At 42.0% G+C, this 25,544-nt stretch overlaps 1 protein-coding gene across 2 annotated transcripts; it reads left to right on the top strand.

The window, feature by feature from the left end:
* Positions 1-2,522: 2,522 nt before the first annotated feature.
* Positions 2,523-25,284, top strand: BTF3L4 (basic transcription factor 3 like 4). 2 transcript variants are annotated; one of them, XM_085602623.1, is made up of 6 exons: positions 2,523-2,654; positions 15,044-15,105; positions 16,770-16,883; positions 20,812-21,013; positions 23,105-23,164; positions 24,809-25,284. In XM_085602623.1, exons 2-6 carry the CDS (start codon positions 15,052-15,054, stop codon positions 24,853-24,855), a joined length of 477 nt encoding a protein of 158 aa, XP_085458749.1. In that variant the 5' UTR covers positions 2,523-2,654; positions 15,044-15,051; the 3' UTR covers positions 24,856-25,284. The 2 variants fall into 2 exon arrangements, with proteins under 2 accessions (XP_085458749.1, XP_085458750.1); XM_085602624.1 differs by having other exon boundaries at positions 2,625-2,829.
* Positions 25,285-25,544: the final 260 nt, after the last annotated feature.

Genomic DNA, 25,544 nt, shown 5'->3' with positions numbered 1-25,544 from the left:
GGGTCTGTCGGAGATCCTGAGTGGATGGAGTTCATGACCTTGCGTGTCTCGTCGTCGCTGACGTTGGACCAGGAGGTAAGGCGGTTGGCGTTGTTGGTGTTCGGAGGAGGGGTGGAGTTTGGCGTGGTCGGGTCGGTCGTGGTGTTGAAACGGTTGTGGATGTCAGCGATCTTGCGGTGGAAGAAGATGGCCAGTGAGTCGCACAGTTCCTGTGAGGGCGGGATGTCGTAGGTGTTGGCGCTGGGGTTGGAGAGTTCTTTAACGATGCGGAAGAGCTCTTTGCTGTCGTGTGCGTTGTTATCCAGGCGGTCTTTGAAGGAGGACCTCTTGGCTGATCTGATGAGGTGGTGGTGTCTGCGGGTGGCGTCCTTGTGGGCTACGTGGTTGTCCGGTGTACGCTCGTGGAGCCATTTCTTCTCCAGTTTCCGGCATGCGCGCTTGGAGGCCAGGAGCTTGTCGGTGAACCAGGTGGCTCTCTTGCTGGCGTGGCTGTTGGAGGGTTTCTTCAGTGGGGCGAGGGTGTTGGCACAGTCGTCGATCCACTGTCTGAGGTTGCAGGCTGCGGCGTCTGGGTTGGTGGGGTCGGTGGGAGGGTTCTGGGAGAGGGTGGTGAGCAGCTGGTCTTCGGTGATATTGCTCCAGCCGCGGCGAGGCAGCTGTTGGGTGCGGTGGTGCGTGGTTGGTTTTTTGAAGGTGAAGTGAATGCAGCGGTGGTCGGTCCAGTGGGGTTCGGTGGTGTGGTCGAAGGCGACATGGGTGCTTGTGGAGAAGACGGCGTCCAGCCTGTGGCCGGCGGCGTGGGTGGGTGCAGTGACGAGTTGTCTGAGGCCGAGGTTGGCGATGTTGTCGATCAGCGTGGTGGAGTTGACGTCGTTGTTGTTCTCGAGGTGGAAGTTCAGGTCCCCGAGGAGGATGTAGTCCGTGAAGGCGAGTGCTGCGGTATTACTAAAATTTCCATTTTGTGAAGCTCTGTTTTATACAAAACTATTTGCACAGTTTGTAGCAGCCTATCTTATAATGTGTGTAATGCAAAAATAAAATAATGACTTACACATTCACAGTGCTTTCTGTCATAGGCTGTGACCTCGTAGCACTAAAAATACACAAGTCACTATTCTCCACTGCGCCAACATCCATGGATTTTGACACTGCCCCAGATTTAGAAAACCATGTAAACCTGGAGCAGTGCCAAAACTTTACGCCTCACCACAGCAAGCGTAACGAGGAGAAATGTTTTCTTTTTTCCTTGTTTTTTTCCTCTCTCCATGTGTGTTGCATTCTGCAGCTCACATAGAAAGAGGAAAACGCCTCTCTGGATTGTTTTTGTGCAGGAAAGTGCCCCTTCCTGTACAAAAACAATCCTGCCTACATTGGCGCTAGGCAGCAATTTGTGCGTCAATTCAGGGGGAAAGTACAGGAATGCACCATATTTCAGAAATAAGGTACATTCCTGCCCTTTCACATTGGCATAGGCCAGTGCAGCAAGAAGACATGCCGTGTTGCCCTTTGACAATTCCTCATAAATGAGGTCCTAAATGTTTTGCCACACTTTTATAAACGCTTCTACGCTCACTGACCTTTGGTGTGATAAACACTGTTTAATATTATTTCCCACTGTAAAAATGATTTGCTATGGGTATTGGGGGCGTTTATAGTTGTCGATGATGAGGAGTACGAAGTGCTAGATATTTTTGTCAGGGGGGTCCTTACCAGACATGCCAACCCTCCCGGTTCAGGCGGGAGACTACCGATTTCAAGGCTAGTCTCCCCCCTCCCGATCCCTGCAAGCAAAAACCCGATTCCTCGGGGTTTCAGCAGCCTGGTATTGTGTAACATGCTAATTCTTCCAGCAATAGTCAGATTGGGATGCAGGGGCTCTAGAAGGGGTGAAAAATCCAACAAAGACCCATTAACAAGCGAATGGTCTTTTAAAGACCTGTGAAGTACTCTGGGGCGGCTGTGTGTGTGCCTGGGCTGGGGGGTTATATGCACTGCCAGCAACCTGCCAGGCCAGTGAGTGCAGAACACTTGCATCACCCTCTCTCTGCCTGCCATTGCGCTCCATGCTTCTGAAAGGTAAGACAAATATGTGCATTTGCGTTTCAAATGTCCGATCCTGCAGCAGCACACTTCCAAAGCCCATACATGACAGTAACCCGATTCAAGGCCCCATTCTCCCGATTTTTTTTTTAAAAATCTCCCACTTTGGTCTTCTGAAATGTTGGCATGTATGGTCCTTACGCCTAAAAAATCTTGACAGGGGGATCTCAGCATCAAAAAGTTTGAAGACCTCTGATCTAAAGCCTTGGCAGCTATGTTTTGGTTCGCTCATCTAGTCCATTTTCTATGTTATATTCAACATGCTGTCTTTTCTCCCTTTGTCTGTTTTCTATTTTAATGACCCGTTTTCTGACATGAGACGCGCCTAGCTATATTTTCCTTGACCATACCCCTCGGTTTTCAATAGTCCATTTTCTATTTCAATGCATTCCAGAGTACCTTCGTCCTATGTCTATTGCCAATACTTGTGCACCAAAGGGGTGCGGATAGAGCAGAGCAAGTCACGTGCTTTTACGTCACCGTCTCTCCCAGGTTTCTCCTCCTGTATCGCCATCTTACTTACCGCGTGTCGCTGCGGAGGTCTTCGGTCACAGGTCAGAGTGGTTTTGGGTTGTTTGTTGGTGATGTTGGGCGGGCCATTGATACTCTGGGTAAGAGGAATGCTCCTGTCTTAAGTATGAGCGGCACGCGCTGCAAAACGGACGGGAGTGTGTTCTGGAGCCTGCAGCCCGAGAGGAGGAGCTGCCGAAAGGCCTGTCACTGAGCCCCGTGAGTTGCTCTCGTTAACCGGTTACTGGGCTGTGGTGCCCCTTTCTTGGCTGCCAGCTTCGTCCTTCTCTAGAGTCCTCTCTGTGGTGCCACTCGTTTACTCTCGTGTCCTTTGCTTATTCTCTACCTTTCCCCACCAACACTAGTGTTGGCCCCCTGACCATTCCTTTACCCCACTGTCGTGTGCGTCGCAGTCCGCCCTCGACTCTGTATTTTTCTGGTTACTTTCTAACCCCTTTCCTTATGATAGGGTGGCTAGAGTTCCCTAGATAGTCCCGGATATCTCTGTCTATCCCGACGCATTCAATTATAATAAATACTTCTGTTTCATTCCGTAGCGTTTTAATGACTGAGTTTCAGAGGAGACAATCTGGGCCACAGTACATTGGTGCTGCAAAGGGTAATTTAGAGTATATGGGCGTGTGTATGTGTGTTTAAATCTGATTTTGGGTGTGTATATGTGTAAATAGGTACACATATAGATACTTAGAAAGTAAGTTTTACACATTTTAAACAAACATGCAGGCTCTTTTGAGGCCTCAGACAAGCATTGCTTTGCAATGTAAGGCAGATGGACAAGTACATGTCCCAGTGCAGGGTCTGCTCCGTGTTGATTTTTGGCACATTCAACAACTTCGGTGGTGGGGCCAGGACAAATGGAGCTGGGGCATTAACGTCAGCTGGACTCCATTCAGCGACTCCACTGCTCTATTTTGGTAGATGATCCCGAGAGCAAGCACGAGTTAAATATTGTGCATGCTCACGTTTCATGAGTAGCGACTTTAATTGTTTTAAGGCGTTCCCTACCTCGCCCTTTTAATGCCGCGAGCAGATATTGGACAATTGTGATCGACGTTTATCATGCAAGAACCAGTCTTACTGTCCTTAATCTATACATCATCACAGCATGGTGGAGGAGGGGTTATCTAATTAAACATTGCTTTGCATATTTTCTTCAGTCATAACCAGGGTGGAATAATTTAAATGCTGTAACAAGTCTGTTAAAGGGGTCCTGGTTACTCGTTTTAGTTCAGCTCAAGTCATTCTCATTGCGATTCCATGGTGTGTTTCTATGCCCCTCTATCTGCAGGTTTTATAATGTGCTTTCTAGTGCTTGAATCTTTGTTTTTAACAATGGGAAAACAGGACTACACATGCAGAACACAAACAAAAACCCACCGAATGATTGCATGATGAGACACCCACACTATATTTTTCATTGGGTCTTTAAAACCTTCTGAAATGTAATAATGGGCACTGCATCTTAAATAGTGAGGGTTTTTTTAAATTGTTTTATGTTTAGTTTTAATTCTAAGGCTCCTTCGTTACATGTTGGTCGGAATAGGGTGAGGTATTTACCACGTGAGGTAAATACTGCATCCTGAGTTTTTAAAGAAAAATGTAACATAACATGCAAAATCAGTTCTTAACACTCTGAATTCCACATGTTTCGCCTGTTTTGTGAGACTTTTTTCCCCAATAAATTTCAGCAGTTTTGACCTGACAGATTTTTTTTTTTGTGGGCAAACTGCTAGTGTTTGCTAATAATCACACCACTCCAAAATCTGATCCCTATGCAAACCCTGATCCGCAGTGATGGTCCATGTCTTTGTAGATGCTGGGCAATAATGGCAGTGTTTTTTGCTACTGTAGACCTTCGGCTTCCAAGGTTAGAACCAACTTTTAGTTTCTACTTCTATGTTTATGGTCTATTCTGGTTTGTTCTGATGGTCCCCTTACTTTTGCTTGAAGTACCCCTGCACTTGTCTTTTAAGTACCACTAACTCTGCCAGGTGCCTATTACTATCAGTTGTCCCCTTTAGCTGTACTTTGCTGACTGCCCTCCTTCATTTTGGTTTCCTTGCTGACTGCTCCCTTCTTTCACTGGTTTCCCTTGATGCCTGCTGACTTTTCTCCTGATGACAACCACCCTAACAGTGACCCACCCCCTTTTGCTGGCTGTTACTTCCCCCTTTGTTGCTTGCTGATTGCTCTAGCTCTCCTCCCTGTGCTCCTTGCTGATTTCCCTTTCTGATATCTTATCTTCACCTTGCTGTTGGGGCCAATTGCTGGTTTTCCCATTCCATCTGTGTGTCATTGCTGATTGCCCCATCTCCCTCTGTTACCCCGTGTTTTTCGTCCTTTGTGCTACTTGCTGACTCCCTCCTTGGTACCTATTGCTAACTTAGCCTCCCTCCTCCTTTTAGTGTCGCTTAAGGACTACCCCCTTAGTGACTCCATCTACAGACACTGCCAGTACTCCCAACTTGGTGTTAATTTTGCATGCTTACTTGCAAACCCACACCTTTTGAACTAAACGTGTGCTACCTCTCTATATCACCACTGCTGTCTGTGCCCTAAGTTTCAAATGTACTAATTTATGGTAATTTCCCCCGTTACTGGTGGTAACCTTTGCTATAGCGCAGTTCTTGAGATTGTTTCTCCATCCAGTCGATCGCGAGTTACCAGTAGCTCGCAGACACCTTCAGAGTAGCTCACAGCCTTGAGTTCATTTTTAGGTCTCGCTGAGTAGCGCACATGCGCTGCTCGAAGAGAATTTAGTAGGTGAATTTTCAAAGTGCTGCTGGCTGGCGATAAGCTTGCGTTCACGTGAGCGTGCGCAGCCAGCAGCTTTGCAATGTGTACAGCCGTGATCACTTTCGCGCGCGCAGCCTACTTTCACTTTTCGCGCGCGCACCACTCGCGTTTCTTGTTTTGCGTTGCATCTAGATTAACGAGTTTGGATACAAGACATGCTGCCACTGTGGTACGCAAAGATGGTAAGATTGAAAGCAGCATATACATTCTCTGCGTGACTGCAAAAGACAATACAAGAAAAAGGTTACAGGTTACTCTAGCCATGGCGTGTTCTGAAAGGTGCTCTCCCTGATTACAGGCTACCTCTCTAATGGACCCCTTCCAGATTAAAACGTGTATATATTGTATGTGCTTTCTTTAATTAAATGTGCAGTAGCCAGGTTACCATATACATTATACCTATCTCTAGTCTTCAGCAGTAATGCCAACGTGGTAATGCTTGTTTTATTGGGCTCCATCCTGTGACTCCTTGACAAACGTGAGATGTATACTGCTTTAAGATCGCAATGGAACTTTTTTTTCATACACGTTTCACTGGACACGAGGGCCGAGATCATCATTGGATACTCAGGCGGAAATTCGTATTAATTTTCTGGCCTTCACACCACTCTCCTGTTCACCACTGTCTGAGGTGTGGCATGGATGCTCTAGCAAAATGGCGGCCAGGTGGAGGGCATGCTGTTGCCCATCACTTTACCTCGTGGTGTGCTGGGAGAAATCGGGTGGGTATATCTGATCCTGGCCAGTGCTATACTGAGGTCAGGAACACCGATCCTTAAGCACATATCCACTTGTGGGTATGTCCTCTTGTTATTTGGTTGTTCCTTCAACAGTGTGATGTCAACATGTTCTATTGATCCATCTCTCACTAATTGCCAATTTGGCCGTGGTTTTTGAAACACCTGCTGTTTTAGACTTGCCCGGTGTGTTTGGTATAGATCTATATTCCCGTAAGAATTTTTAGAGCTTTTTGCAAAGCTTTGTGTGGGATGTGATTAAAAGAAAAAAAAAGAAGGAAAATGGTATGTGTTAAAAGGGTGGCTTAAGCATTGAGGCTATTTTAGGCGAGTGCTTTGTTTAACATTTTGCGACCTGAGCCCTGGATTCTTCTTTGAATATGAGTTCACCAGCAAGCACATCATTCTGTGTCCAAAGTTAGTCCAGCAATCACTGCCATTCTTTGATTCAAAGAAAAAGAATTCTCTAGGACTGCTTCAAAGTGGAAAACATCTATTTAATAACATTGCAGAGTTGATCAACAGCTGCTTCTTCAATTATATGCCCCACCAAATATATGGGCGCTATATACTATAATATAATAGCTGGGTATTAACCATCAGAGCCCAATTGACTGAGACTAGATTTTAGTCCACAGTGTATTTCACCTAAGGAAACAGTTGGTGTTACTGCATATTCATATATATAGATAAAAATATTTATTGTTGTCCAGAAGAAGGTTGTTGCGTTTTACCAACCCACCGAAACGCGTTGACTATTTGTTTTCTGTAAGATTTGAGGAACAATGAGCTACATAGAAAAAACAAGCATTGGCATAGCCAATAGGTCTCGCCTTTGGGACCTTATGTTTAGCCATGCAACACTTGATGTTGTTGCACCAAGGATATTGTGCTGGATAAATAAACACTTATAAGGTCCCAAAGGCGAGACCTATTGGCTATGCCAATACTTGTTAAATAAGCACAGGGTCACATTTTCCTTTTAAAGTTAAGGAAAGGCTGTTTATTTTTACATTATCATCAGTCTGCAGATAGCTGTGCCTTATAATGAGCAGTGATCAGTCATATTTATGATCCTGGCTGGGGCACAGAGGTGACAAACTAAAACAGACTTATTTAACTATTAAATAAGTCCTTGTCAGCTCAAAATTGGAGGGTGACAACAAAATGTTTTTAAATGGGAGAAAATTAAAATAAAGTCAACATAATGATCAAGTTAGTTCTCCATTTAAAATGTTTCCCATTTCAAAGTGTCTCATTAACGAGCAGCAGGCCTCGTGCTCCCAGGAGACACCGTGCCATATTTTTATGAGAGATTTTTGATGAGTGAACTTAAAAGTGAAGAGAAATATTTATATGAAACGTTAATCCCAAAGGTTTTTCTTCACTTTTAATTAAGGCAATAATGTTTTATGAAGCATGTTTCTTAAATTTAAATTCTTCCCATTTAAACAAATGGCTGTATTTTTCTGTTATAAATATGGCACCATGTCTACAGGCCACTGAGTGTAAGACGCCAGCTGTTTGTAAATGCAACACTTTGAAGTGGGAGAAAATTGAAATGATTAATTTTATGGAATCCATATAAACAAAGTTAGGTCTTCAGTTTAATTTTGTCTAATTTCAAAGTGTCTCCTTTACACACGCACTTGCTCTCAGTGGCTGGAAGACATGGTGACATTTATAACTGAAAAATGCAGGCATTATTTAAAATACAGAAAACTGATCACCGTTATGAACATTTTAGCATAGTTTTTTTCTGTACTTTAAATTCTTTTCCTTTAAAAATTTGTTGTATATTTGTTTATACATGTAATGGTGCCACATATAGTGAAAGGTATGTACTGGGCCACAAGTTCACTACTTTTACTCTGCAAGTTCCTGTGTGGATTTTCTCTATTGCAGTTTCTCAGGCATTGTTTTCTGCCAAGCAGATCTTTTAAACAACTAATCTGTTAATATTAATATGGATACCTGCAACATAAACAGTTGTGAGTCACAATTTCAGTGTCTAAGCGGCGTAGCAAAATTAATTGCAACCATGTAAACCTTTGCAAAAATTGCAACTTATCAGCATGCTTGCGTTCAGTAGTGGGCTCCTTGCTTTTAGAAGTTGCACTGTAGCAGTGTGGTCTAGGTAAATGTAACTTTGAGCTGATTGAACCACGTGAATATGCACCAATGCTAGATGACAGCTGTCAAAAGACTGACCTTTTGAATGCCTATTCAGTCGTTTGCGTTCAAGGTTTCCTTTACCATGTCGAGTTAGTGTATTGAACTTGCGTTTAATAGCCTGAAGCCTTTACCTTTAAACAGTGGAGCTTTATAAACGCAGGTCCATTTGAGATTTGGTGTCACAAATGTCTGAAATACTATAAGAATCTGGATGGCAAGCTGTTATGAGAGATGCCTTTACCTTGGACGTGAAGTACACAGAAGTAGACATTCGGGGGTGGAGGGGGGTATTCGGCACCATAAAATTTGGTGGCATTAACTTTAAGTTGAATTTTATTGTATATGCCTTCAACATCTATGTCTATTGGCCTCTATCAGTTTTATCTTGATATGGCTCATAGAACCATAAAAATACATAGCATAAAATGAATAATGTATTGACTTTGTATCAAAGCAGTTGTAAATTAAGGTTGCATGATTTCATAAAGTGAGAAGCAATAAAACAATTATTTTGCAGCAGTTAAGTATCCAGCTATTAAATTGAAATCAGTTATTTATGCGTAGAGAGTTTACAGTAGTAACGCTACAGAAAAATAATCCAGCCCCATGTTCAATACATATTAACTAAAACTCATCAAAAGACTAAGAACAAGATACACATGTGTGTCGCTGTTCCAAACATTACTTACCCTCCATATTCCTCAGTCTTACTGCGGCCGAAATTAATTTGTGGACCATTATGCAGACGTATTCAGTTTCAAATAAGCAGGGGTGTGAAATTCCTATAGCCTGACGCCCAGGACATTGTTTGGGGTCAAGTACAGCAAGTGTTCATGTTAATTTTGTCCATGGGGCAAATAGGTCCAACCCACTGCAGCACAAACCCTTTGGCTGTCTGTTTGCAGTACCGCATTATGAGTCAGGGAAGAGCATTGTCTGCAGTTAAAGTAATATTTGTGGCCTTATGTTAATGCTGTTCAAACTTTTTATTTATGGTTCATTAATGCAAAGCCTTTATTTTTAGGGTGAGCTCTCTAAAGAAATGTAAGGCTTAGACTGCACTACTGATAGTGGTTCCAATATAAATATGTATACCCACAGTTGCAAAGCTCAATATAAGGCTACGTATAATGCTCCTTGAATGCTCTGATTGAAATATTTGCAGAAGTTAGAAAGCAAGATTGATGATACTTTACTTTCAAAATAAAATTTTCGCTAAAAATTGTAACTTGGGGGGGATATTTTGCCAAAGTACTGTGAAATATTTAGGGCCTAGTTCTTTGAAGCATCATTTAGTAAAATTAATGAATGTGGAACTTGTAGAGTGCACTGTCCCTCTCAATCAAGCATCCTGGGTCTAAGCTTCGAACCCACACGTGGAGGTACTGCAAGAGAAAGCAGTTCTCTAGAACAAAAAGGGGCAACCCAGACAGGACAGTAAATATGTAGACGGTGCTTCCCCTGGGAGACCACCTTTTACATACACTTCTGCAAGAGAAAGAAGGTCAGATGAAGGGGTTAGATTAAGGAGTAATGGAGAATCTGGGGCCAGGAGTTTTTTTTTTTATTAGTTTTTTTAAATATGGCTTCAGTGTCTATGAAGTGGAGAGAGCTTGAGAGTTGGTTCCAGGCTTTGGTGCCTAGTACCATGAAGGACTTTCCACCCTGGGTTTTCAATCGAAAGAGAAAGCTTCAAATGATTAGCATTGGTTGATCTCCGCACCCTGAGTCTTGCAGTGGCTGAAACAGGCAGTGAGGTATTTGGGTCTGGTGGGCTCAGCAACCGCTCGTTCTCTATTGGTTTGTGCCGCACTGATGCCATCTTTAAGGTCTCCCTGCCCGACCCTCTCACCTCGGAGGACCATTATGGAGGCTGCTGCCCATCCGCGCAGCAGAAACACAGCGGAGGTGCCAAATGCAAGCCTGTCTGTGCCTGGACCGTGCCCAGCACCAGGAACACTGTATTTCCACCTATCCATTTCAACACCACCGCGAGCTCCCTCTTTTAGCCCCCGGAAGCTGCAACAAATGCTGCCTTTCCTCCCCAAGATCCACTGAAGGATCCTTCTCCTGGCACCGCTGCCAGTTCACCTGCAACACCAAAGCCCTCGCCGCACCTACACAGCCAGCCTCCAACCCTTCGGAACAACTCGGTGCATGCTGTTTAGCGCTCGATCCATGTGCAAGCTCGCCATTGAAATCTTGGACAGCATCACCAACTCCACCCGATGTGATCACTGAGACGTAGCTCACGCCATCCTCCTCTCCAGACGTGGCAACTGCAACACCCCACTGCTACACGATGATACAGAGAGACTGCACTAACAAATAGAGGAGGCATTGCAATCCTCTACAAGGAGGCCATCCTATGCACCACCACCGAAGACTACATTTCCTCAACCATGGAACACCTTAACTTTCTTATCCGAATCGACTTGAACACATCCGTCGGAGGACCCCTCGCCTTCAGGCTCACGCCCTGGCTTCTGCTACGCCATCTCTGAACTCATTGTCTCCACCCAATCCCCCCCCCCCCCCCCCCCCCCCCCCCCAGCAACATTGGAGGCCCAAATTATTAAAGTCACTAAAGTACGCCCGTAGCGTATGTCCTTGCTTTAGTGCAGATTTACGGCTTTCGTGAATTCACAAGAATTGACAGAAGTAGGACACATCGCCTAGAAAATATTTGTGGACTGCATTTTAGCACGAGCAAATATGCATGTGTAGATTTGCTCATGCGAAAATCTGGGCATTTACAAGTTCGCTTTCCTTTCAGCCACTCTTTTCCCAACCTTGGAAGAGTTTTTATCTTGTCAGGAGTACATTGCCAGCCTTTCTCAGTATGGGAAAAGGTTTGAGAAGACATTGTGAAATCCCCTTAAACATGCAAGTTACGTTTGCAAGCTCAAAGGGGATGTTAACCCTGGAACTATTGCTCACTGTTGCCTCCAGCCCCAGTATGTAGATATGCGGAAAGGTGGCAATAGAAGGACATTGCTAGTATTTAAACCCTAGTATAGTATGAGCCCTGGCATAATCAGAGGGGCTGTAATGAGATTGTTGAGAGAGAATTTTTCACCGCACTAAAAGGACCAGCGTTTTTTTTTGTTTTTACATTACAGGTAGACTTATGAAGCAACTTGTCCCATGGCCAAGTAGGTATTTTATTAACTTCCACACCTCTGTAAATTACAGCTGGTCTGCACCTTTCTGATCAAGGACTTAAGTAATGGAATTAAGAACTGTTTCCTTGGCACATGTACAGTTTGCAGCAACAACAAAGTAACATTGAATGGTCTGACCGGGAGTCACAGGGGCATGTCTAACAACTTGGTTATCAATGAGTATCTCCTGGATAGACCAGTAGATTTGGCTATGTTCAATCTAAACACTAGTAAATAAGATCGTTGATAGTGATGAGGTAGAGAATAAAGGAGAGGCTCCATTCGATCTGTACTAGCTAGAGTTTGATAAGCAGCCACTCTCTTCCTGTTATGCTCTTGGGCATTCCCTTCTCCCCCCCCCCCCCCCCCCCCACATAGTGAATAAATCTCTTGAGTTTAGCTTTGGCTAAGGCAGTAATATCCTGTGGGCTAATAAAGTTCAGCCCTCCCTAACCTAATTAATTGATCATTAACATAACTCAGCCACTGGATTCTGTGTGCCTAATGAAGCAGTCTGTGATTGTTCTAGTTGAGAAGGGTTTCATGTTAGACCAGATGGAGAGCCACAACATGAGTGGAGCCATCTTAATACGGCACTCCAAGTACGGTAGATCTAGCGCTGTGGGCACACTAGTAGAAACGGATAGCAGTCTTCTCAAAAATGCATCAAGACAAAGCAACATCGAGCTTTGTAAAAATTATCACACCTAGGGGTTTGGAGCCTAACTTCCCAGCAAACTTAAAAATTGCCTCTATTGTTTGTTCAAATTGGGTTTTCCTAACTTCTGTTAAATGCACCCAGGTACATTTGCTGTCAAAAGGCACCTCCCAACGTGAAAGTTGGGACACAGAAGTTTGTTTGTTGCTGTTGATATAATAGGCTTTCAGGTTGCTTGTGACTCGCCCACAATGTGTATGCAACTTAGCTGAATTGGTTGCCAGTGCTAGGTCGCTCATAAACTGGACACATCAGTCCAGTACTCTCTGAAGCCTGCACCAGTTCTTGACAAGAAGGTGCAATCGTAAGCATATAACAGTGCAGAGAGACTTTCTTGCTACTACCCTGGGAGTATCTGCCTCCCCTAGTGTTAGGAATGTTTCATGGATGTTAATATATAGATAAAAAAAGAAAGGGATCCAACACACACCCTTGCCTCACCACGCTTGATCTTAATCGGGGAAGTGCGTTCAACATTCGCCCCAAACATAATTCACCCAGTCCAGTCTGCATGTAGTTGGCCTAGAAAATGTACTAATGGGGAACATTTCTAACAAACTTCCCCCAGAGCTTTCCTCTGTTGACCAGTCAAAAGTGGAGCTAAGGTCCAGCTACGTGTAAGCAATCATTCAGGCACTGTATTCAAGTCAGTTTATTGTATATGGCTTCAGCAGCTATTAAGGCCATTGGCCACTAATTGGCTGGATTCTCTGCTGATCCCTTATTTAAAATAGATGGAGGATAGTATCTCAAGGATTCTGCGATGGAGTTGAAGGATAGATATTGACTAAACAATGGAGTCACAATTTTCGCCTGGAAGTCAATATTTGTTATTAAAAAAAATGCAGCAAGTATGCCGTTCGGACCGGATTTGTGATCTGACTTTTATTTATTTTTTAATTCGCTTGTGACGACTGTTGTAGATCCGGCCACGGAAGTCAAAAACTCCATCTAGAAGACATCTCGACTTTGTAGGTTTTCTGAGGTGAATCTATGCTTGTTGCAACAAAATAATGGGTTATTTTACTTAACATTGTCCTCTTCAATGGATTAAGCCGTATCTGATTTACAGTTTAACTCTGACACAAATACTTCTGGCTTTAGCGCCACTAATATAAGACGTCGTTCTGTATAAATCAGATTGAATGCTCCTTGCTAGTATATTTGATTTCTTGCTATCTGATTAACTTGATAGCCCAGATAAAGCGGAATTTCGAACTGCGAATCACATGTTGACTTTTGTGGAATATAAACTTGTATGCTATTGAAAGTATGGATGCTTTCTTGGAGATGCTCATGTTCAGTGACATTAATGCTAATTGAAATAACTTATTTGGCAACAATTTTGCTTCGCAAATTATTTTTTAATTAGGTGGTAACTGATAGAATGCAGACAGTCTTTACCGTGGTAAACCATTGTCGCTTACGTCTTTCCCGTATGTAGTCTGTAGATTTTGTTCCAATGTGTGAAAGGTGATCAGTACTAAAGGCCAAATAGTTGACAAAAGGAGTTTAGATGTGTTCAGATTGACCTGTGCGCACAACTTGCCCTGCACATATGCACCTACTTCTGTGCGAAATACGTACTCTGTTGCTTGGTGGTATGGCAGGTGCAGCCATCATTCACTGGAAATGAACTATGAATGGCACACCACCTGTTCCCTGACGTTAGTCCGGGAAACGAGCAGGATTGCTGCGAAGGAAGGCGGGACGCAGATGAGGCAAAAATGTCTCCTATCTTTGCATACTCCGTTCTCTACAACTCATGAAATGCGCAAGCACGGTAACGTTCCTGCCTCCATCTAGTGAGTGCAGATGGCTTGTATTTCTTTCTCGTACGTGTGCACTGACACATGATCTCACAGGCACTGTCGGTAAAGGAGTGGGTGCCTGCTGGACTGAACGCTTTAGTGATTTGACATGTGGATTGTTGCGAGCCAGTGGATATTACAGCATCAGAAAAGCGAATGCCAGAGTTGTGTTCACTACTGGACATCCACTCACGTGCTGGGAGTGAACCTTCAAGCCATTGGCATGTATGTGGGCGTAGCTCAGTGAATATAAGCGAAAGTGTACAGACGTTAATACAACAAGCAATAACTTGTTCTAAAACTGCTTCCAGATTATGTTTGCATACCCCACGATATTCGTAGCTTGTGTATTTGACACGTCGGCCGTACGAGACTGATTTAGGTCTCCTTCCCTGAATTCTGCCCTTCAATGAATACAGTGAGGTCTTCTAGTCACTTGTCCTCTTGTATTAATGTTTTAGACTTCGAATATGGTTTTTAACTCAACTGTAGGTTGCTTTTGTTACTGTTTGTCAGAAGATCAAAAACAGCTGTCGATTGAATGGGCATATAACAGATTTGTGAAGAATAACATTTCAAATATGTTGTGATGTTGTGTCTGTGCACGGCTTAATGACTTGTATTGAGTTGTATACAATGATTCTGTCGTATTTTTATACATGGATTTGGAAGTTTATAGAGAAGGCCTCGAAAGGGGTTCCCTTCACTATATGCATTGAATGCACGGTGTACACACATACCTGGTTGGTAACTGTTAACCACATATTCAAATCTGTGAAAATTCTCCGACAGAACCATTGTACTGATTAAGTGTCGGGAATCTGAGGAACACTAGGGTTTGTTACCCCATTGTTGTGACAAATCTTGTACTGCATACTTTTTAGTTATTATATTTTGTGACAACTCAAGTTTCTTCTATTAAATTGTGCTTGCCTTCAGCATAATCCCGTTGTGTGTCTTAACTAAGACATGGAGTAACGAGAGCGGTATTAACAATCTTTTTCGTTTCAGATTTAATAATGAATCAAGAAAAGCTAGCCAAGCTTCAGGCTCAGGTTCGGATAGGGGGCAAGGTAAGGGCGTTATATGTACTGTTTATTAATGGTTTTAACCCAGTAAACATTTTTTTTACTGGGCCTGGTTTACAGAAAAATGTCTTGAGGCACGCATATAAATGAATACATTCAAAGCACCTGATCATATGGGTGTGAGAAAAAAAAACTATCATTAGTAGCACCAGAAAGCATGATTCTCTTTATTTGCCTTTTTATAGCCAACCAGTGGTCTAAAATGTTATGGCCATCTTCACCTAATCTTAAATTAGTTAGCACTGTCAGATACTTTGTAAGATACTAACGTATAGAGCAAATGGGCAGCGTTGAATAGCACGCTAATCAATTAATATTTTATTCTGTTGACACAAGTAGTCAAATGGTCATTTATTCAGGTGTAAAGCAAGACACCACATGATTCCAAAGTCGAGTTGATTATATAGGCATCCACCAGGTGTTTCATCACATACACTGATTCATGAGATCTGCTCAGTGTAGAGGAAGCGAGAACGAGGTAAGTATGCATCCGTATCTGACCGGATCCATAGTAAGGGCGTTCTCTAAGGTGTTTACAATTGTGTGCAGAGTATAGAAATCCCAGTAGTATGTAGGTAAAGTCTTGTCCAGCAATATCAAAAAAGATCGTTGTATCCTAAGCACTTAATGCATTTTGAGGGTTTTGAGCAGTCCTGTAGATTGGTGGTATGTTTAACTATAGCAGTGTAGTTAAAGGTGCTTCATAACTGTGGTATCTAACCATAACAGTGCACTCAGTAACCTGTTTTGTTTGCGTTTTGGGTGGGTGCAGTTATTCTCAGTCCCTTCCAAAGCACACGTAAGATTCCATCCCAATCTTAACAATCTTTTTTTTTTTTTTTTTTTTTTTCTATTCAGAAACTTTTGGTGTCTTAGTTCTGTGGGGGAAAGTTGCAGATACCGTGTTAAACTTGTGACTCCCCAGGTTAATGTGTTTGTCCATTTTAAATGTTTTAGGGATTCAGTTGTGATTCTAAAGTCCATTTCGGCTCACACCAATACACATTAGATGTAGGTGCTTAAGCTAGTCAGAAGCACATTGGTTTGAAGTGAGGGCCTACTTGATTTTAATAACTGTTTTACGGGGACATCTATTGTATATCAAGGCAAAGAGGATTTGTGTAATAAAGGTGTAAAATACTTCTTGGGAACCAATCCTCAAGGGTCCCACAAATTCAAATTATTTCAACAGTAGTCTAGAACTGTTCAAAAGCAGCTGGTGAACTAAAAATTGAATAACCTGCTTATAAAACAAAAGTAAGTTATGATCTTTAAAGGCTTTCAAATTTTTTAGCTCCAATGTTGCCTCGCTTAGTATGGAATTTTGCTAAAACCACTTTGTGGGTAAATTATTCTAAATACTAGGCCAAAACCTGAGTAGCAAATAGTTGTTCGAACAATGGACAGAGAGCCTAGCTTTAGGTGAGAAGTGTGGACAAATGTATATTGAAAGCAGGTGGTTCATTCACAACTGCCGGGGCCTGCAATTGGGGAATGACAGTTGTCTGCTTTCAGAGCAGAGTTCAATTTTAATGTGGAAGTCAGCACTTTCTATTGTAGTGTTTTCTGTGGTGGTTTTAAACGCATGCAGAAGCAGCTGTGACCTCTTTGGACTTGCTGACTAATACTCTTTCCTTGTGTTCACTCAGGGTACAGCTCGCAGAAAGAAGAAAGTCGTACACCGAACAGCAACAGCTGATGACAAAAAACTACAGAGTTCTCTAAAAAAGCTAGCAGTAAATAATATAGCTGGAATTGAAGAGGTAGTGTTTTTGTGACTTTTTTTTATACATAACTAGTGCAACTCTGTCTGTCTTGTCTATAAAACTGTATGCATGGCCGTATGGTTGTGGACATTTCTGAAAAGCACCTTGTTTAGACATATGCTAGTTTCTGCAAATCCTATTAATGTTAGGTGTTTTTGTGAGGAACCTGCTTTGGTGGTTTAACTCCACATTGTTTCTATATTTTGTTGAACGTTTCTTTGCTGTTTACTGCATATGAGTTCTGAAAGGGGATCCATCTAAGTTTTTCCTTTCACAGATATCCCTAGTTTGTTTACCCCTGATGTCGGTAACAGCTGTGAAATCGACAACAACGCACACAACAGCAAAGAGCTCTTCAACGTCGTGAAGGAACTCTCCAACCCCAGCTCAACACAGACATCCCGCTGTCGCAAGCCCTGTGCGATTCCCTCGCCACCACCTTCCACCGCAAGATCGCCGACATCCACAACGGCTTCAACACCCAGACAGCCCCAACAGACACACCAGACTCGCCGCACACCATTGACCACGACCCCCTGCCAGCATGGACCAACGTGAACATCGACACCATCAAGACCATGAGCACAATCCACTCCGGCTCCCCGTCAGACCCTTTCCCGCACCACATCTTCAACAAAGCCAGCAGCTCCATCGCACCCCACCTGCGCAACGTCATCAATCTCTTCTTCGAGACCGTGACATTCCCAGAGAGCTGGAAGCACACCGAGAAACGCCCTAAACCCAAGGTGGACCCGAAAGACCTCAAGAACTTCCGGCCCATCGTGAATACATGATAAACTCACCAGAAGTAGAAGTAATAGACAGTTAATTAGCATAAGGCAGATAAGAACATGACTGGGTTAAGAAACGAATAGTAAAGATCAGATCTAGGATAGGCTGGACAAGTTCAGCTTGTAAAACGCAGGAATAGGTGGACTACATTATTCTGGCTGTCTTTTGCTGAGATCCTCTTTTTACTGGTTGACTTCAACATCTCAATTTGAGTTTTCCTCTGGCTGTCCCAAACGGAGTTCTTGACAATAAGATGCATAAAAACATGTTACACAGCACGTTCAGCTTGTTAAATAAACACTAGGTACTATGTTTTGATGTTCTTTTGGGTAAAGAGGAAGAAACTGCACTATGACTATTCATGGTATTCTTTTCTCCAAGAACTAGCACTGGACTAGGACTTTTTATTTATTTTTTGGCGCCAGACTTGTTCTTCCCTTGTCGCTCCAAATGATCTTTGCTTAGCAAGTTCTCTATTTTCTGGTGTGTAATCTGTGCACAAAAAGTAGAATCGCAAATTACTTGCCTTAATCTCTTTACCAGGTTCAAGTAAACCATTCATTTCAGGCACTGGCTGTTGGCTTTCCATCTCTGTTCATTTTAGGCTGGTTCACTTGTCCTTAACCACTTCCTTCTTGACTCCTTTCGAAGAGTGTGCAGTATCCGTTTCAGTTAAGATAGATGTTGCTAGTCCTGTTACTTCAGAACTGTGCTTACGAAATACTCGCAAGTATCTGGATGACGTAACACTGGTGGCTTGCGATTCTTTCAACCTCGCCTCTGCTGTTTTTTATTGCATTTGTTTATGAATACTGACCCAAAGACTTGATTTATAAATGTTGCTTTTAAGTTTTGACTACCATACAGCTTTTTGTGGTCTGCTGGGCGAAAGCCTATTGCACCCAACCCATTACAGTGGCTTTCCTTGTCCAGCTGGTCTGTCCTTCCTTGGAACACAAACTATTTCCCATCCTATTGATTGTATGGCTCGTATCCTTTCACTGATCCATTTGGGGGGGCTACTTTTTTCTTCAAGCACTCCACAGGAGTGCATGATTTCTAGCTCTTATTTGGGTGCTGCTTCCCTTCCTCAAACACTCATTCCTCCACGCTCAGTGTTGCTCTCATCTTCGCTCCCCCCACCCTCCTTTGTTTTCCCCACCCCTTCTGTGTTTTTTTTTGTGTGGTCTGGTAGGGCTCTCTGGCTCCGCCTCAAGCAGGTCAATTCCTTCCCTGTTCCACACCCACTTGTCCATTGCTCCCAGCCCATCGGTCTTAATGTGTTTTTTGGGGGGGTGGGTGGGGGGGGGGGGGGTTACTCCACCCTACAGGATAGGCTTTTGTATTTGCAAACTTAATTTAAGTTACTAGTTCATTTTGGATTGGTTTATTAAACGGCATCTGCATCATTTTGTTGGCATGCATGAAATGACTCGGCCACAGGTGTAAAAGGGATATTTGTTCAGCCAAATATTGTTCGTCTTATACATGCTCTCACCTTTCAACCTCACTGATCTGCACAAAACAGTTACTCTGTCCAGACGCTGCTGTTCCTTCTGCATTTGTAGCCATGCATGTTTCGTCCTCCTTTTTAGAGTATGTCTTTTTGTTAAATATAACGCGACCTCGACCCGAAGGTATCTTGGCGCTTTACATGAGCTCCAGTTTTGTTACAGACTGACGCATACATTTTTGTTGGGCACGGGGAGATTAAGTGATTTGCCCAGAATCGCAGGATGTTGAGTGTCCCTGCCGAGACTCGAGCCTGGTTCCTCAGCTTCGTGGTCGACTGCTCTAACCATAAGGTTACATCCTCTCCCCACCTTATTTGTTATAACCTGTTTTAACTGTGTCATGTAATCTATCATCAGCTATGGATGATGTTCTCTTCTCTGAAATGAATCTATAGATTGCACCACTGGTAAAGGTGTTTCGTTCTCCAAGTTTCTCCTTTCTGAATCATGTGGGTCTGTGGCTGCACAACACTGCTCTCATTGAACAACATTGGGGTAGCAACAGTAAGGCCACTCATAGTATTCTGACCTGTAGAACTGTGACATTTATCACTCTATATAAATATGCATGATCCTCGATGTAATGTGTGCACCCACTGTCTTGTTTTATCTCTTAATTCTTTGATTGCTATTTTACAAAATGGGTAGCTCAAGTACTAACCGGAGTAAAGTTTGGTCCAATATGCATCCTTCAACACCTCTACACAACTTCTTCCCCCATTATAATTGCAAAGAAGTTCCCAACCTCTCTTCACTAGTGAACATGTTCTCTGCGTTAAAACATTCAAGAAATCTGCAGAGAAATCTGTTTAATTACACTCTTGGCAGTGTTTGAATTAAAGCCGAACCTTCTGTAATCTCAGGCACCATTATTTTGCACTAAAAGTTGTGAAGGGTTGCGTGGACAAATACTTCTGACCCCTGAGTAAATTGAACTGTGTTAAGGTATGCTGTCTTCTTTTATCACTGGGTCGTAAAAAGGGGAATCGTCTGTTCTCAATTGGTAGGTCAGGGCAATTTTTGTTTGCACTTGAACCTCGTGGTCACTGCATTGTCTCACGCCCTTTTAAGTCGCTGGGGAGCAGGGAGATGGCACTCAGCATGGTGCTTTAACAATTAAACATGCAAGTTGCACTAGCAATTCACCCCACTACAAAAATACCGCTTCCGTGTTAGTTATGCTTATTTTTTTATGATAAATTCTATTGGGCTTCTTATTTCTTGTGGTGGCTTCTGTATTTGGCACCTCAATAGCTTCTGCAACGGGTAGTGCACAGCAAAACTACTCTGTACTAATTTCAACTCCCCTCCCCCCCCCCCCCCTATGTTACAGGGGTGCTAGTTTTGCCAATTTGCTATTTAGAATGTTTGCCTGCATTATGAGGCCATAATGCATGATACTAGTCACCATAAAAACGGTACCATTTTAGATAAGCAAGGTGAATTGGCTGCTATCAGGACTGTTTAAAACAATGCAATGCTTCGGTCATTAAAACGTATTTCATAACTGTTTCAATATGATCTTTTATGACTGAGTTGATAAACACGTTGAAATTAAGAATCAATGCTATGTATTCTTTTGAATCCAACATTTGTGCCTTTTTTGTGTATGTTGACAGGTAAACATGATAAAAGATGATGGAACAGTTATTCATTTCAACAACCCAAAGGTCCAGGCTTCTCTTTCAGCTAACACCTTCGCAATTACTGGGCACGCAGAGCCTAAACAAATCACAGAAATGCTTCCTGGCATCTTAAGTCAACTTGGCGCAGACAGTTTATCGAGTCTTAGGAAGTTAGCGGAAACGTTTCCAAGACAAGGTATGTGGTGTAGTATCTCTCAATGTTCATGGTGGTGTTGAAGAGTAGGTTTTCATTGTGAACTAGCTCTGAATCTTAAAACTAAATTTCTCGTTAGTCTGGGCTTGTCAAGATAGATGGATTCGAGCACTGTTCATTTTACTTCTATCTATAGTGGTTTCAGCTCACTTTTGTTTAAAGTCTGAACATCTCTGGTATTGCCATAGAATGATAGCATTTTAAGACCCATATGGCTTAGTATACCATGGATTTGTGGGGTTAAACACATGTATTAAAATTTCTTTGTATTAGTGAACAGCTGATTACATGTCTTAACAAATACCTCATTTCTGCCTTTAAGAAGGCAATGTTCTTTAAGTTTTAAATGTATTTTGCAACGCTGTTTGTTAAAACTAGCGAAAAAGGGAAGATAATTGCTACAGGTATTTTGTTTAAAAATAGAGCAAACCTTTGGAAATGTCACTAGAGAATAGTCTTGATTTTTGCATATATATGTGTGTGTGTGTGTGTGTGTGTGTGTGTGTGTGTGTGTGTGTGTGTGTATATATATATATATATATATATAAAAAACTTCAAATAATGACGCTCACTCGGGAGTCCATTGCAACCATAGAGGTTTAATAAAGTGAACCGCTACGCGATTCGACACAGGAAGTGTCTTGATCACAGACACTTCCTGTGTCGAATCGCGTAGCGGTTCACTTTATTAAACCTCTATGGTTGCAATGGACTCCCGAGTGAGCGTCATTATTTGAAGTTTTTGATACAATTTAATACCGGCTTGGGTCACTACCGGAGGACGCTCCACCTGGCGACGGGACTGATCCCAGAAGGACCCACATTGTGCATGGAATATATATATATATATATATTCTATTTGTGATAGCTAGTAGATAATTAGGACTAACTTTTCCCATAGACAAAGCTTTTTTGTTTTGCTCATAATTTTGGTGCCGTTTGACGAATCTTCACAAAATGTTCCCCCCAAAAAGTGCCCTACTTGACCTAGTTCTGCATGGAAAGTTTTTGGGTAATCAGTCAAGCGGGGGCTGAGGAAAAGGGGGGAATCCCAAAACGTTTTTTTCCCCTCATGCAATGTCAATCAGAATTTTGCCCGTTTTTACACACGGCTATAGCCCGAACCACTGAATTACACTAAAATTGGCAGAAAGCTAGATCTTGGTCCAGAAAGATTATTTTGTAATTTGATGTAAATCTCATCCGTAGTTTAGGAGTTAAGGTGCGCAGTGTGGGGGGTTGGGTGCTTGCGGGAGGGTTGAATAATTATATATTACATGCGCACAAAAAATAGAAATGCTAGTGAAGTCTTATTTCTTACGACATTTAACCACGTTTTCACTCCCCACAGAAGACCCTGAGGAAAACAAACGAGTCTGGATATCTTTAAATGTTAATTTCAGAACTTTCTTGCAGATATACTTTTCTTTCTGATATTCTGCTTAATTTCACTTTAAAAATCTAGAGCTATTAACTCCAGGTGGTGATCCTGTGACTAACGGCTTAGTTCAACAGGGGACCCTCTGATACCTTGTTGTGTAACTCCAGGGCCACCATTGTGGCGTTTTTTAGGTGCTTCATAAGGATTTCATTTCTGACTCCACCCAATTTCCAAAATGTATGAACCCAGCTGCATGACTTGATGCATCCATGTGATTATTGGGCTGACAGATGTGGTGTTCTCCATGTATCCATGCTTGGGCATAAATGGGTAAAAACGAGTCCACTTCCCTCAATGGTACATATTACTTCGGATTTTGCAGAAGTACTATGCACTGTAGATTATTTTTGTGAAAGCCATGTGTGGTCAGTTCTAAAGTCAATTGCATTGCTTTGTACCGGTGAGGTTTTTTGTTTTGCAAACTTTATCATGGTTTTACTAAAGGTTTAAGGAGCGAATCTAAGCAAATTGTTCACAAACTTGACATGCCTATGTATAGTTGACAAAACCAAGCTCTTCTGCAGTGTTCAAGTTGCCCAAGCGCCCTTCTCCCCCGATCTGTGAATGATAGTTTGAGAGTTTCCGGATACTTTTTGTGATGGCAACTATATAATTAATCCTTTTTGTTGCAGTGTTGGATAGTAAAACACCAAAACCTGAAGACATTGATGAAGAGGATGACGATGTTCCAGGTAACTATAGAGCACACCGTTGACTACAAAATGACCACAGTTAGAAGGCACAAAGATTGTAGCTTAATTTTACTCAATAACCAAATAAAGCATGTTCTGTAATACTATCTCCCAAATCCTCTTGCATCAAAGAGACAAGTCTGTGAGAATAATTCAGGAATTTAGTGCATTTTCATTGTCCATGAACTATGGACATTAAAATGCCAGGCATCTACAGATGTTTGATGCTAGCATTCAATTGCTGACAAAAGCTATGAAATCCAGTTATATTGGTAGGCATAAAGGACTGTTTTGTATATACAAAACATGGGTAAGAAAAAATCAAATGTGAGGTCAACGTACTTTTCATATGAAAAATAGTCCCTCATGCAGTCCAAACAAATTAGAAGGATGCAGCCAGTTGGAAGATAGTGAGACTAAAATGCTCCAGCTGGATGATCTAAGATATGAAGATGTATGTCAGGAGTGAATGATTGAAAGTGCTTGAGCCAGAGAAGCAAGTAGTTATAGTAGACTGAACCAAAGCCCTTTTGAATATGTATAGAATACATTGTTCACCATGCTTCTAGCGCACCATTAAATGTCAGACCTAATGAGCACGCGACTTTGAAGATAAAATGTAAGTGACTTTTTATTTGTCAACTAAGATGCATGAAGGAGGCTATTACGATTTGTGAATCAGATGACCTGGTTGGTTTAAAGAAAGTGAAATCCTCTGTACTGAACTTTGTGCTGCTACAATTGCCTAAGTCTTTACACAGAACCTGAATGTTAAATGCTTTCTGGGGCTCTTCCTCTCAATTCTGTCTTAATTTAATGTATGTCAACTTCCACAAGTTGTAAGTTATTTAGCTCTTTCAACTAGTCTGCTACTTAGGAGTTCTTCCTTATCCGTTTCCTATTTCCTTTAACTTGTGCCACTGTTCTAAACCCCCTCCATATTTTCCCTGCCGGAATCCTCTAACCCATGTACCTTTTCACTGTCTTCTATGCAAAAACATGCTATACATTCCTGTCATTCCAGATCTTTAATTTTCTTCATATGTGGACTGTTTGGTAAACTATTGTCTCACGCCATACAGCTGTCTGTGGCAGCCTTTGTTTAAAATCCAAGGGATCTGGACTTGCGTTAACACTGTACAACTATCACCTTTCATTCACTATTTTAGACATTTACCTTATTGCACCTTACAACAGAAATACTGTTTTCCACCAGCACCGCTGCCTTTGAAATGGTCTGATCCTCCAGGTGCTCCCTTCGTTAGTTTTGGTCCCTGATCCCAACAATATGGAGTCCAGTTATTGTACTATCCACCCATCCATCTGCTACATTAGTTGCCACCCTTTTTGCAGGTATCCTGCATTTCACAGGAACAGTAAGCTAATCTCTACCTTTCACAATAACCTGAAAAGACACTGCAGGAGTACTGGTCCTACTGAATTTGTGGATAGTAGCAAACTTGTTTCTATTGTTCAATTTAGTCCCATTTGTTTGTAGTCTTCTTTTAAATTGCATTAAGCAGGAGTTTTTGTGGGTGATTATTTGTTGCGTGCACTGTTTTACACAAACTGTCATCTTGAAAATAAGGTGCAAGAATAGGATACAACTGTATTGATTAATTGCCCTGTTGTTTCTTTCCCCAGATCTCGTAGAAAACTTCGATGAAGCATCAAAGAATGAAGCGAACTAGATTAGTAATCTTACTTGGAAGCCATGGACTTGATTTTTATAATCATCTGTGTGGTTTCAAAGTTTTTCAAACATAAACATCACGTGTTAATAGTTCAGTAATATAAATATTTTGTATTTTTAAAGATGCTGTTTGGTCAGCATTTTTTCTGTCGATTGATTTTGCATTTTGCACTTACTCCCAGGATCCATTTTTTTGGTCAAAGTGAGAAATGCTGATAATGCTTGAGTTTTGTCTTCAGTGGAGAGCTGTTTGGATATAAATTGGGTTGCATTGAACTTTTCCCCTTGCATACATTAACGGATCTTAACTTTACTTACCTCCCAAAATATTGTACCTTTTTGAATGCAGTGGCCTTAACAGAGATAAATTGCGTTTTACTTTGTTACAGGCTTGTAAAAACGATCATAAACTCATAATGTTAAGACATTCACGACTTTGTTTTATTTTTCCCTGTTTAAAGGTATTTTAACTATTTTCAGCATCTCAAACGGCGCAATTTCTGTACCTTTAGGTTTGCGCTTGGGCAAACGGAAAATAAAATATTCATTTTTTTATAACTGGATTTGATCACGTGATTACATTGGTCAATGCATTTTGCTTAGACACTTTTTTCGTTAAGAATTTTTGTTGGCTTTAAAAAAAGCCTATTATTGCCCCACTGCACGTAACAATTGCATCTTGAAAAT

The sequence above is a fragment of the Triturus cristatus genome, chromosome 4_2 (genome assembly GCF_964204655.1).
Source record: "Triturus cristatus chromosome 4_2, aTriCri1.1, whole genome shotgun sequence".
Lineage (NCBI taxonomy): Eukaryota > Metazoa > Chordata > Amphibia > Caudata > Salamandridae > Triturus > Triturus cristatus.
The sequence above is the reverse complement of the archived record's forward strand: the minus strand, read 5'-3'. Positions and strand labels throughout refer to the sequence as shown.

What these genes read in the sequence shown, in the direction of transcription:
- BTF3L4 (XM_085602623.1), top strand. Translation starts at nt 15,052, where the DNA reads ATGAATCAAGAAAAGCTAGCCAAGCTTCAGGCTCAGGTTCGGATAGGG. An exon ending in AGGTTCGGATAGGGGGCAAG is followed by an intron (nt 15,106 to 16,769) that starts GTAAGGGCGTTA and finishes GTGTTCACTCAG; the next exon opens with GGTACAGCTCGCAGAAAGAA. An exon ending in GGAAACGTTTCCAAGACAAG is followed by an intron (nt 21,014 to 23,104) that starts GTATGTGGTGTA and finishes TTTTTGTTGCAG; the next exon opens with TGTTGGATAGTAAAACACCA.